Raw genomic sequence first — 12736 nt, forward strand, 5'->3', positions numbered from 1 at the left:
GCAAACTATTAATCTTTGCACATTTAGGCAAGGCGTGATTGCGGTTTGAGCTGTAGGCCCGCTAGGGGGTTTCTTTTCATCTTTCTAGCTTTGGGTGATTCATCATCTAACCTCTCACACCATACCTCCAGGTAAATTATGTAGCTGTAATATGGCCCCAAAATGTCCTACATGAGTACTAGAAGCTAATAAAATGTAACTACATCACCGAGATTGAAAGGGAAGAGTGACATATTATGAAAGTACCTGAATCAAAGTGCAAATATCTCGTTAAAGCAAAATGCAAATAGCCACAAGGCAGGAGATGGCGTCAATAATTCATGAATTGGGCCCATGGGCCATGATGAATCAATAGTATTTCTTGTTTTTATTCTGTTTTCAGGGAGCTCCAGTGTGCTTAAAGAAAACAACATTTTGCACACACAAAGAAACAGAAAACAAGACTTTACTTATTTCAGCAAAAATCATCACTTGCATCATCATTTTAATTTTAATGAACTTATCCAGGAGGCAATTTAGAAATATTCCACTAATATTCCACTAAAATAAAATGAAGATATAGATAAATGAAATAAAATGAAATTAAATGAAATTAAATTAAATAAATATATACAAATATTCCAATAAAAATGTACCTCAAAAGTTATAGATAAATTGGAGGTCAACACACGTGTGTTTTTGAAGCATAGCTATGGATGAGGACAGTTGATGGCCATCAGTGCCATCATCGTCTCTATCATCATCACCTCCAGCGTCCTCCTCAAAGTCAGCCGCGCTCTAATCTCGATCAGCTCGCCCGGCGGCCCACATAAACGGGTGCTACCGTCAGCGCCATATGCTTCAGAAGACCTCGCAGATGTTTAGTATGCATGAGCTCGACTGATAGCTCTCTACCTTCAGCCTTTAAGCTTTGGCAGACGTCTCCTCTGCGTGTCCCTAATGATTCACTCTCGACCTGATCTGAAAATAAAATCCCAAAGGCTTGAATCTGCCATTAAACAACAACAGCACGCATTACACTCGGGGTCACGTGAAGCTATTAGCCGAACTGGATCTGAATAGGATAGTGCTCCTGTCTGCTGCAGTTCATACGTAAAGCTTTGGCCTTTTATAATAATAATAATGATAATAAATTATATTTGTAACGCACTTTACATTCAGAGGAATCTCAAAGTGCTAATCTTTTAAACATATTGCTTCATCAAAAAGTAAAGCATTCATTCTCTTTGTGAGGCTTTGAAGGACCTTTTGGTTTATATTTATATATTCAAATAAAACTACAAGGTTAAGCTCCCGGTATTCTATTTTTTTTTTCAAGAATTCAATATTTGACCTTGACTTTGTACTCATGTAATCATGTCCATTTCCCAGTCATGATAAGTCAATACAGCATACTTTTCATTTTATTAAGGACACATGTAGGCACTTGATGCACAAAGAAAAAAAAAAAATCTCCAATCTAACAATGTACATCTACATCAATGCATACTTCAGAGTTTATGCAGCTATGAAAAATGCCCAGGGACCTTTACTGCATTCAAGTGGAAAGATAATCATTTAGATGCATGAAGTGGGAGCGTGGGAGAATTTCATCAGGGAGAGAGAGAGAGAGTTTGTTGATAATCACTTTGAACTGTACACTTACAGGTCAAATTCGTTTGCATGCTGATATCAGCACGGGTTATTTTGCGTATTTCCATTACTTGCTAGACTTGCACTTTAACGTGCCTCTCATATAGCTAAATATCTTAATTGCAAATTTGTTAAATTCAAAACCAAACTGCAACCTCCAAGGTGGGCCAGACAATCAAATGAAAGAAAACAGCAGCAGCTATCTTCTTATATTTTTATTTTATTTGACAAGCAGAGTAAACGGTGCAACAATGACATCATTCCCTGGCCTGACTCATAAAATGAGCTGAGCATTTTCGTGAGCCGCGGCGGCATTACTCAATGTTTGCTTGGCAGCGAAAAACACACGGCGGTGCTTTATTTCCACGACAGCTCCCATGCAGTCGAGATGTTTTGGAACATTAGTGTTTTACGGCTGGAACGACTTGCTAAGCAACACTGAACTGCCTAATTAATGCTCTGCTGGAATGTTTGTGAAAAGGGGGAGTTAAATAAACATTTGGATCTAACATCCTCTTCCAAATATAAAGTTATTGTTTTTCTACAACTCCAAGGATGCAATTCTCCTGCTGCTGGGATTGTCTACTGTCTTCCAGTGACATAATCCCTTTCATTAGCTGATCTAGTCATTAATTGGTTAATAGGACTATTGACATACCGCTGACAAGCACGAGGGCAGGTGGGTGAAGGTTTGACAGGCGACAGCAGGCTATTTCTTGACTGACAAGTTTTGGAACGCAATTGGAGAGCTCAGTTTTTTCCCAGCTTCTTAAATCCGGTTCAGAAAATGGATGGAAGGAGCCAGTGTAAGCCGTTAGGGCTGGAGTGAAAAATTCTGATCCCTTCTTTCTGGTTAGAACTCAAGTTACAGTGTTTTTCATGAGCTGCAGCTGTTTGATAGTCTTTTGAAGGAGTCCTGACAGAAGATCTGAACAATTTTCAAGTGTAGAGGAGATAAAAGTATGGATAATCTTCTCCTAGTATGCTTAGAGCAATGCAATGCTCCGAATATGTTAGGTTTTTTTTTTTCCATCTGGATGGAAAGATGGATAGAAATAAGGTTGTTGGTGGTTTAGTCATTCAGTTGACTTTTCATGAAGCTGCGATGGGATTCATTTCCACTCAATGTATTTTAAACAATCAATATGATTGTCTTTTGTCATCTGAGGGAAGGCTCTATTTATTCCTGGCGGCAGAATAAATTTGAAAATTGATGACACCGACAGAACATTTTTCACAGAACTGCATTTTTTTTTTTTTTATCACATTGGTAGACATTTATATATTTGAAGTGGTATCACTGTCTACAATTGCCTGTGGAAAAAAATAATTGTCTGTGTCAACCAGACACCGCAGATTGTCTTTCCATTTCTTGCGGAAATAAAGTTGTCTTGTATTTTTACCTGTGGATGCTTCCTGAAAGATATGCTTGTAAGACATGGCTGACATTTACTTACACCCAAAGATGTCGCAATCCATTTCAACTATTGAGCATCATCAAAAGTGCTTAGTGAAGGAACAGAGACCTCCACCGGTTCCTTAAGCCCATATAATAAAACGACTGATCTTTTGATGACTCTGGCAAGTACCCAGCCTTGTTGGCGCTCTTTTAATAGTAATGATATCTCAGTAATCACAGAGTAATCTTCTGATCTTGATCCAACGCTGATCTTTTCCTTGTGTTATCTCTCCTTCCACCGCCAGCCTTTCCCAAACTAATCTCCGTAAGTCGTGTTTAACACACTTTAACCTGTCAACCTCAGACTCTCAGCTTGAAGTGGATTGTTGAATCGCAGATTGTTTGACCTAGTGGCCTCATGACTGAGTGTGACATCGCTAGATAGCAGCTACAGTAGGTTATCATCCATACATCACAATACAACGGGACAAAATTGATTTTGCAACGCATTGCATCATTATTTCGTAAGGTACCGCCTATCTTATCCGATACTCAAGCGCAGTATAGTAATATGATTTCGCTCCAAGCTATGTTCCTGACCTTACAAGTGAGATTGCTTCAATTAAAAGAACAGCAGGAGATCGATTTCTCTTGACTCCCACCGACGTGCTCATGAGAATGATTGTGCGTGATTAATTGTATCCGTGCAGTATTTAAGCGTAGCTCCCGTTGATAGGCTAAGCAAGTGATGTACTTGCTGTCGGCTCTCGCTATTTCACACAAATACCTTCAACGTTAAGTAGTATACATAAGTGTGAGATCCAAGGGAATGAATATGATTACCAGCCCACTACAGACGGGATCTCATGCGCTGTTCACCCCATTTCACTACGGCATATTAGGATTATCATTCGTGCCGTGACTTCAAATATTTTGACCATTTCAACATTCTCAATTACAGCCTGTCAAGTTTGTCCAGTCTGCCCATCCGCATTGGCTTCTGATCATTCCGTTTTGCCCACGAAGACTTAAATGCGTCGGAATATTGTGTCATCGTAGCCTAAGCAAATGCACGTGACAGGTGGATTGAAAATAACAGCACCTAATAATTCAAAAAATTAAATATCAGTGTGCCAACTAATAATAATAATAATCGTGACAGTTAAATCCAATTATCGTATCACCTCCACATTGTATTTTGAAGCTACTACATGTGGCTTAGCCACTTAAAACGTCAAATGAGTGACATCACTCGGGCAACTCTTTACCCACATATTAAGGTGTATCGACATCTAGACATGTAACAATTTATTCAAATATACTCTGTGCAAATTTAAGAAAGCAGACCTGACACTAATGGATCTCATTAGCGTGCCCTAAAACGATTTTAGCTCTAAGCCTAATGTGAAACTCACTTGCCGTGTGGAGCCTAATTATAGTTTTAGCTCAGAGAGAAGTTTTAAATAGGGACACTGTTACATTATTAGCCCTGTTTGAGAGCAATCAAATGTATTTTAACCAGAAAATGCATTTTATTATTTGATGATTTGTTGTTATTTATATTGATTTTTACGATTAGTTTGACAAAGCTTACATGCACCTGAACTAAGCCATACAGTGGTTGTGCTCACAGGGCTATAAAAAGCACTATCATTCATCTGCTGTTTTTCTGAGACCAGCCAAGAGTTTGGAAAGGCAGTATTGAGGACAACATTGAAAAATCTGATTATAATCCTTCATAAAGAGAGGGAGAGCCGCAGGCTGAAAGGCGGACGTCTCTGGGGATAACACACTGTCGATCAAGAATCAGTGCGATACAGAAGGAGATGGAACAACAAGAAGTTTCAATAAACAACGTTAAAGGACAAATTCTGTACGTCGGATTTTGTCCAAGTTTTTGGGCCGGCATGGTTTTCTATTATCCATCAATGTATATAAAAGTAACTCATCTCAATTGTCTTTGCTTTCACATTGTGGGAAACACAATTCTCTTTCTCAGTTTATTTCACATTGGCTGATCTGTGATCCCCAACAAAAATATTTGCAAATCTTTCATGAGTTAGAGTTTCATTGCACTTTTTCAATCATTGAAGAAGGAACACATGGTCAAGAAAAAAAAACAACCTCTGTATCGTGGAAATTGCCACTTAAGCTTCTATGGTAGTCATTACGCCATTCCTCTTTCCGATGTCATGGATTAGGCTGGTTCAAGATTTTACGCATTATGTCTTTCACAAAAAAGCCGATTGAATCAATTTTTTCCAAGTGTGTGACCAATCCAGGGTGTGACTGCAAAGATTTTAATCTCACACACAACATTTGCAACAAACACACTCAGATTAGTTTGGATCAAATCTTGTACATTTCTCCACCTTGAGACAAAAGTGTATTTGTGTCTTATTGATTAAACTTCTCAAGGTGAGAGCTGAACTGAGGACTTGAATCTCATAGCTGATAACTCCATCCAAGACGGCCAGTATGAAAATAAAACACACTACACAGTTGTTGATTTTTAATTCTGTACTCAATTGTAGTTGAAGTTGGAATATTATTTAACACAGGATTAATTTTGACTCAGTTTTTTTTTAAATGGTAAAATAATGCTTGGAATTAACTTTTTTTAAAACAATTATTTCTATGTATTTTTCCGATGTAGCAAACATTATTCATCTTTAGAGCTTCCATTGTAACACAAACAAGAACAATGGAAGAAGCAGATGAGGATATTGTTCCACATAGTTCCACTTAGTTTTGTTTACATGTCTTTCCTGTTCACATTTGATAATGAGCAACTGTCTCACTCTGGCGCTGAACACAATCCATCTTTAGAAGAGGAATACAGTGTGGTGAGATCATCCTCCTGATCCATATAATCTGTACAAATCCTTTTGTACAATGACTCTCCTTTATGAAAATATAAAACAGCAATGGAACAAATTATTCCCCGAGGGAGGGGGGCTATTATTCTACATTATTCAATTGTTGCTTATTTTTATTGCCACCGCGAACAGTTTGCATATTTACATTACAACGTGTGCTTATGGTTACTGAAATGAAGCAACTTGTAAAAGTAGAGGCACCCTTGAGGTTTTCTTGTGGTTTCCTTCCATATTGGGGCTACTTGCTGTGGGTGGTCCAAAAATTAATGACTCATCTGTAATACGTCATCGTGCTAGAAGACAAATGAGAATCAAATAGAGTCCACCTCCCTCGCTGTGTCCTGTTATTCATCCAGGAACCATTCTTGCCATATTGTCTTTTACAATTCACTTCATTTGAAGGTTTTATGAGATGCTATTTTGTGTGCATTTGCTGCAGGGGGAGCAAGCCAAGGGGGTTGCGAGCAAGCCCCTAATACAAATAAAAAGCATCGACTTTGCCTTCTCTGCCTTGCGAGACTGAAGGGTGCAGGGATGCAGTAATTGGAAAACATCCCAGCATTCTGTTCATGAAACCGACAAGCGGCAACCCTCTCGGTATACCTCCATTGCATTTTCTCACTACACGCTGCATGACTGACGTGTTTATTTAACTCGGATTTAAAGGCTACAAGAGCTTTGTTTGTTTGTTTTGGGGGAATTGCCTGTATTTTGTTTAGCGCGTAAACATTTTAGCTGTACTAAAATACCAATAGAAGTCATGCATTTATTTCTTTCAGGGGTCATATATTCATAACGGGTAGAGTCATCGGTTCCCGAGTGTTGAGTGGATAAAGCCGTGCAGGCGGAGGAAAGTTAGGGCGACGGTGTAATTAAAGCTAATAATGGCACTGCAAAGGGGAGCAGCAGATTTGTCTTCCTGGTCTAATGAGTAGAGGGCGGGTAAGCGGAAATAGCTGCCTAGCTGTTGTCTCTTTGCCGCCGTGCCATTTGTCACAGGGACACTCCTCTTGGAAAGACGAGACAAGGTCAAGTGCATGCCTGTCCCTCCTGAATTATTCTTGCAGGCATGGCGGCTTCCTCTCTTCCTTTTGCAGGACAACTGGGACAGAAGCAAGCACCACCCATGAAGGATCCATTCGTTTCTCACCGATACTTCTTAGTTGAGGGTAAACATGGTAGAAAATGGATAGATAGACCTGACTTGGAAAACAGTGCAGCTGCACTAATAATTATATATTTTTCAACTTCGTTGTATGTTGCCAACTTCCACCCCTGCAGATGTTGACTGTGCAAGAAAAAATATGGAGTGACAAAGGAAATTCATTTGAAAAAAAATAATGGGTACATGTATTCCAAATCGGCAATTAGAGTTTTCAGAAACAGAACATAATTTGTTTGTATCACGTTTCATCAGAGATACTTGGAAGAGTACGCAGTGATGTCGTAAAGCGTAATCATTAAAGAGTATTTGATTAGCAGCGGGTGCCGCTTGCCAGTTGAAAAAGCTGCTAGTTAGCTTTGGGTGTCCCCGAGGTGACAGTTTTGCAAATGATAATTTGACACCTGAGCTTGTGGTGAGGCAGAAGCAGTTCCTCAAATGTTTCATTTTAATCAGCATCAGTGACATCATTTGATTTTTCTTTTTGCTTTTTACACACCACTGCTGTGTACCTGTTGCCCTTCTTTACAGTTTTTGGGAATTTTAAATCCTTAAATGATTATCTCCCAGTAGAAAAAAAATGGCTCTTCCATCTTATTGAGCAAACAAGATGATGGTCGTTATAAAATAATGGCAACGTTGACTGTGCTGCATCATCCCAAAAGTCACTAAAGCATAGTTTCAACCTTCCGAGCCAATTAATTGCTCTCACTTTTACACTTTCCAGCTCTGCATGTTTTTCAGAGCTGTGTAAAATAGTGCTTGAAGCAGCAGTTTCACTGGGGATGCTGGTTTTAATGACACATACGGCTGGGACAGTTTGCCTGAAGTGGAGAAAAAGATCCAAATTAAGTCTCTCGACTTGTTAATAGTTCATAACCTTACCAAACGTATTTTCATAAATTGACCCTACAATTGAGGATTGAGTGTTCGGTTTATGAATGGCTGTCTTGGATGACGCTTTATTAGTTTCAATTTTCTTTCAAGTGGTGCACTTAAGTGTCTTTTCATTTTTAATTGCTCAGGAAGTCAAATGGAAACACCAACTATGATGCAATTCCTTCAAGGTGCTATAGTATAATCTATAATCCATGCAAAACTTTCCAAGACTGTCAGGAGCCCATCTCTCATTGAGCTCATTGTCATTTTCTTAGTGTTACTTTAATGTTGCAATACAATTCCTCCTCCCCCCCCCAAAAAACACCCATGCTCCCTCTTTGAAAAAAAGAGCCGCGCACCAAGCAAGTGAGACAGCACTATTTGCGTCGAGGAGGAAGCGTGTAGCATGTAAAGCGGCACTGCGGCACCGCCGTATCCCTGCGCTCCGGTCCCCGAGTCTCCGGGATCCTGGAAGTCTAAGCTGGGGAAGAGCGGAGCGGAGGGTGCCTTTCCTTTGCAGGATCTATTTTGCCAGCTCCAAACCTACCCGTGCTATATTCTTTTTTTTTTTTTTTTTTAAATAATAATTGACCGACAGACTGCAACTTAGCCGGACGGTCCCTCCCCCATTCGCAAGGTTTTGCATTTCTTGGTTTTGCATGACGTGTCTTGGAGAGAGAGGAAAAAAAAAAAAAAAAAAAAAAAAAGAGGCATGCTTTTGTTGCGTGTGCTTGTATGTGTTGTAGTGGAAAATGCAGCTTGGAGAGCCCAGGCAAGAGGCAGTGCCAGCCCGCTGCTGCTGTGGGGCTGCACTGGATTACAGATTTCTATTGACAGCACCAGGCAGACAAAAAAGACACTCTGAGCGAAGACAAGGAGAACAAATCTTTTACTAGACTAGAGGAAGAAAAAAGAAACGGCGAAAGCTAGATCAGTTTTCTACGAGAGAGCGTTTTTTTTCTCCTCTTTCTTTTTTTGTGGAGGTATTTGTGCAGTATATGTGTGTCATCTCATGAGTGGCTTAATGGGCATCAGGCTGAATGCACTGATTTTGAATTATTATTGTGATAAAGGTGCATCACATATATATTTGGATATATTGTGTTGTTTGCTGCAGTTAAGTGCTTTCATGCAGGAATCTTATGGACATCCACACAAAAACATATATTTTGTTTGCCCCCCCCCACCACACCAAAAAAAAAAAAAAAACAGGTTTAAATCACTTTGCAGGATTGCTATGCTCCACTACATATGCAAATGAGGAAAAGGCCACCAGATTACATGACAACCTGTGTCCAAGGAGACAATGTAAAGTTGAACGTGGTGACAAATTGGTTCTGGTGTGTTTAGTGATGCATTTAAGGTGCAACGTACATCTGTGTGCTGCACCCTCTAAGGTGTGCTTGTTTCAAGTTATACTTTATTAAATGCATCTCATGTCCTATGATGTCATGTATTGACACACATATTGAGTTAGGCCTACACTTAAGTTCATGCTTTGGATGTGTTTGAATTGCTGCCTATGACAGTGACACAGCTCCAACATGATTCATATCCTGGCCATTTTAAAAAGATTTTTTTTTTTTTTTTTAATTGATTCAACATGTATTGTCTGGTTGGAAATAACACAAAAAGTGGCTGTGTATATACAAATTAAATATTGGTGGGAAATACATATTTACCATGGCTGATGACCAGCTGAGTGGTCACCTAAAATCAATTACTCGATAATCATGTCGTTTCGAGCCATTGTCTAACTTAAAATTGTGCAAATCCCCTGATTTCATCCTCACAATCGTAAATATTCTCTGATTTATATAGTCCTTCATGAAAACCGACCGAGTAATTAAAATGATATATTTGCAAATATCCATTGATCAACATCATCCCTATTTTACAGTAATCAGAAAACAAATATTTAGCGATAAACTTTATTGTGCAAAATACATTTTTATTTGATTAACCAGTGAATAATTCGATTGAGTAACATTGAATAGTTACAGCACTAGACTCACCACTGTAAAAAAAAAAAAAAAATCATTAGCTCTATGTTCATGACATTCATTTTCAGTTTAATATAGTTGTTGGGGTTCCGGGCGGCAATATGGTTTCAATAAATCTAGTCTTGATAACTGCTGGATGTGTTAACTGAGCCCAGATTGAGTGTAGCCAGAAGAGGAGAATTGAGATCACAACCCTAATAGTTGATAGATTCTTGGCACTGTGTGGGCAAAACAGTCTTTAAATTGTCAGATTTATTACTTCATAATGGTTATATTGTGCCATATTTATATTAATCCTTACAAATGACTTTCCCATCTCAGTAATGATTGCTCATCTCTAAAAAGTGCTGTAATGCGAGTTTATTTTTTCCATTTATCGATTTGATTCAATCTGACTGGACACATTCGATACACCTGCACAATGAAGATCTCATATTTTCTACAAGACTGCTATTCACGAATTTGATAGAATTAGATTTTAACTATAGCGAATGCTGTTTCTAATATTGTGACCCTCATGTTGCTAACCAAACACTGCGGTTCTATACCAATTACAATCCCAATGGTAAACACGGTTAATATTGATAATTATCTGACAGTAGCTCTCATCGAGACAAACATAATCTTTAAAGACTTAATGATGTATGAGATTTTACAGCCTGGCAGATGAAGGAACCAGATGAGATGATAGCTACCCTCATCAAACATTAATCTTGCATTATGGAGAAGGGCACAAGCCTTCTGTAGAGTCTGCCACACCTTTTGGAAAATAGCATCACAAACTCAAAGGTTCACATCTGCTGAGCGATCATGTTGCAAATAACTTTCTCTTTATTTGACAGGTTTGCTGTGTTTGCGTAAGAAGAACAGGAGAGCGGAGGAAAGATGCCACGTCACATGCCGGACTCGCCATGGCGGCTCCTGCTCCCTCAGCAGACTTTTGCTTTATCTTGAAAACAGACATCTTTGCCAGAACGCTGGTTAATCAATGATTTTACAACATCATTGTAGGATTTGATGGCTCGCCATCGGGAGGGATCGTTACCGTTCTTGGAATCCAGCTCCATTTAGTAACTCAATGCAGTTACGTGTAAAAGGTGTCATCTGCTGGATATTACAAGGTTAACTTGGATCCAATGTATTGAGAATATTAACCGGGATATCCCACTCAAGTGGATTTGGAGCACCTCCGCTATTTGATCCTTGAAGACTTTGCTTTCCATTAAGAGCAAGGTTTATCTGGATCTTTCCTCCATGAAGGACATGGATGGACCTCAAACTAGTGGCCTGCGCAAGAAGAAGTCGAGGTCGGAAAGGAATCGGGAAAGGAGATCAAATGGGATAAGCAACAATCGTGTTAAAGGCTCTGTCTTTCACTTCTCATCTGACTCGGAACGGGAAGGCAAGAGGGAACCCTCCTCGTCTCGTCCGAGACCCCCGCGGAGAAAACGAAAGGAGTCTACCTCTGCCGAGGAGGACGTCATTGATGGTTTTTCTATCACGGGGTTCGTGACCTTGGAGGCTCTTGAGGTGAGTGCTGAGTTACACAATGATAATCTTATCAACTCTTGAATATATTTGGTGTCTATCTGGTGTGGCTCGGGGCTGGTCCGATCTACCTATGGTGAGGTTGTGGAGTTCAACAGTCCTGGCTATAAATGAAACTAGAGATGACGACTCTCAGTGCTTCTGAGAGGCATGTGTTCAGTTCTGGACAACAAAGTGGCACTCCAGCTTTGCGTTTATTCGCTCATAACTGAGAAAGACATTTGAACTATGTTGCGGCAGTGATTTATATTTATCTGGCTTCTCCTTTGAACGACACGGGCTGCCTTCCAATGACACACTTCTGAATTATGACTTAGATCATCAAAGATGGCGTGACATCACCATGTTTGATCCAGAACATTTACATTTGCATGTGGGTAAATTCAAACAATTTATGGACTTGGTCCAGTTTCTATGGATGACACAGTCTGACTTGCATTTCCTTATCACTGCTGCGAGATACCAATCTCTTGTTTTATTGGTGTGAGCAAATCTCCGGGATCTGTGCATTAGCATTTGTCCTTATTGTATCATTTGGATTGTCAGATTAGGATATTTTCATAGCTCAAGAGGCTTTTTAAAATTTCCCTTTCAAGTCGTAGACCTCTGTCCGCCACTTGCTTTTGTGTGACCTTGTTTCAAAAGTTCTCTCTGTGGATGTTTTTAGCCTTTTAATTCTTTCTTGTCAGAGTTTAATGACAGACAGGAGTGGATTTAGTGAGCGGTATTTTAGTTAGAAAGGGCATGTTTTATCACAAAATCAGATTTTCTTTTACGCTTCAATGCTTCACTTTACCTCCCCAACATCATTGTCGTCTGGTGTCGATTTCCAGTCGTTGAAAAAGCCACAGTTCATTCTCAGTATTATAATAGAACAGAAAAGATCAAACTGTGGATGTTGAAGGCTTTCAGTCAAATGATGTTTAATGAATTCATCTAATCAAGACTGATTTAAAAAGATACATGTGATGGGTTTTTTTGGGCTTATTTTGTTTTTGTGGAATTGTATGTCACACTTTGGCCAAAGGAGTCCTAACATTTGAATTATTCCCATCCTGGAATACATTCCTGGAATTTGTTCTATCCTATTTATCAGTGTCTACACATTTTGGAAACTGTTAAATGGTAGGGTCAACAATATTTTCAAACATATCAAGGGAAACAAAGCACAAAAGTAATGTCCGTTGTGGCATCCTTGAAAGTTCTCCTTGAAAGTACACAACAGGTAACTCAA

General features: G+C 39.3%; 2 protein-coding genes and 1 long non-coding RNA gene across 14 annotated transcripts in view; all 3 read left to right on the plus strand.

Moving 5' to 3' along the window:
• ints2 (integrator complex subunit 2) overlaps positions 1–10956 on the plus strand; it is a 61628-nt gene extending 50672 nt beyond the window's left edge. The window contains exon 22 of the mRNA XM_088397886.1: positions 10797–10956. Within this exon, the coding sequence (XP_088254012.1) occupies positions 10797–10946 (150 nt within the window). The 3' untranslated portion in view covers positions 10947–10956. The remainder of the gene's footprint in view (positions 1–10796) is intronic.
• LOC148386278 (uncharacterized) lies at positions 8346–9632 on the plus strand. The gene is made up of 2 exons (XR_015862947.1): positions 8346–8588; positions 8698–9632. It is a non-coding gene; the product is annotated as an uncharacterized LOC148386278 (long non-coding RNA).
• Positions 10957–11208: 252 nt separating the features above from the next.
• The window catches only part of auts2a (activator of transcription and developmental regulator AUTS2 a), a 169310-nt gene continuing 167782 nt past the window's right edge, over positions 11209–12736 (plus strand). For all 12 annotated transcript variants that reach the window (XM_088397868.1, XM_088397872.1, XM_088397873.1 and 9 more), the window contains exon 1: positions 11209–11484. In XM_088397868.1, the coding sequence (XP_088253994.1) occupies positions 11209–11484 (276 nt within the window). The remainder of the gene's footprint in view (positions 11485–12736) is intronic.

The sequence above is a fragment of the Syngnathus floridae genome, chromosome 15 (genome assembly GCF_059516105.1).
Source record: "Syngnathus floridae isolate MCC-2025c chromosome 15, RoL_Sflo_1.0, whole genome shotgun sequence".
Lineage (NCBI taxonomy): Eukaryota > Metazoa > Chordata > Actinopteri > Syngnathiformes > Syngnathidae > Syngnathus > Syngnathus floridae.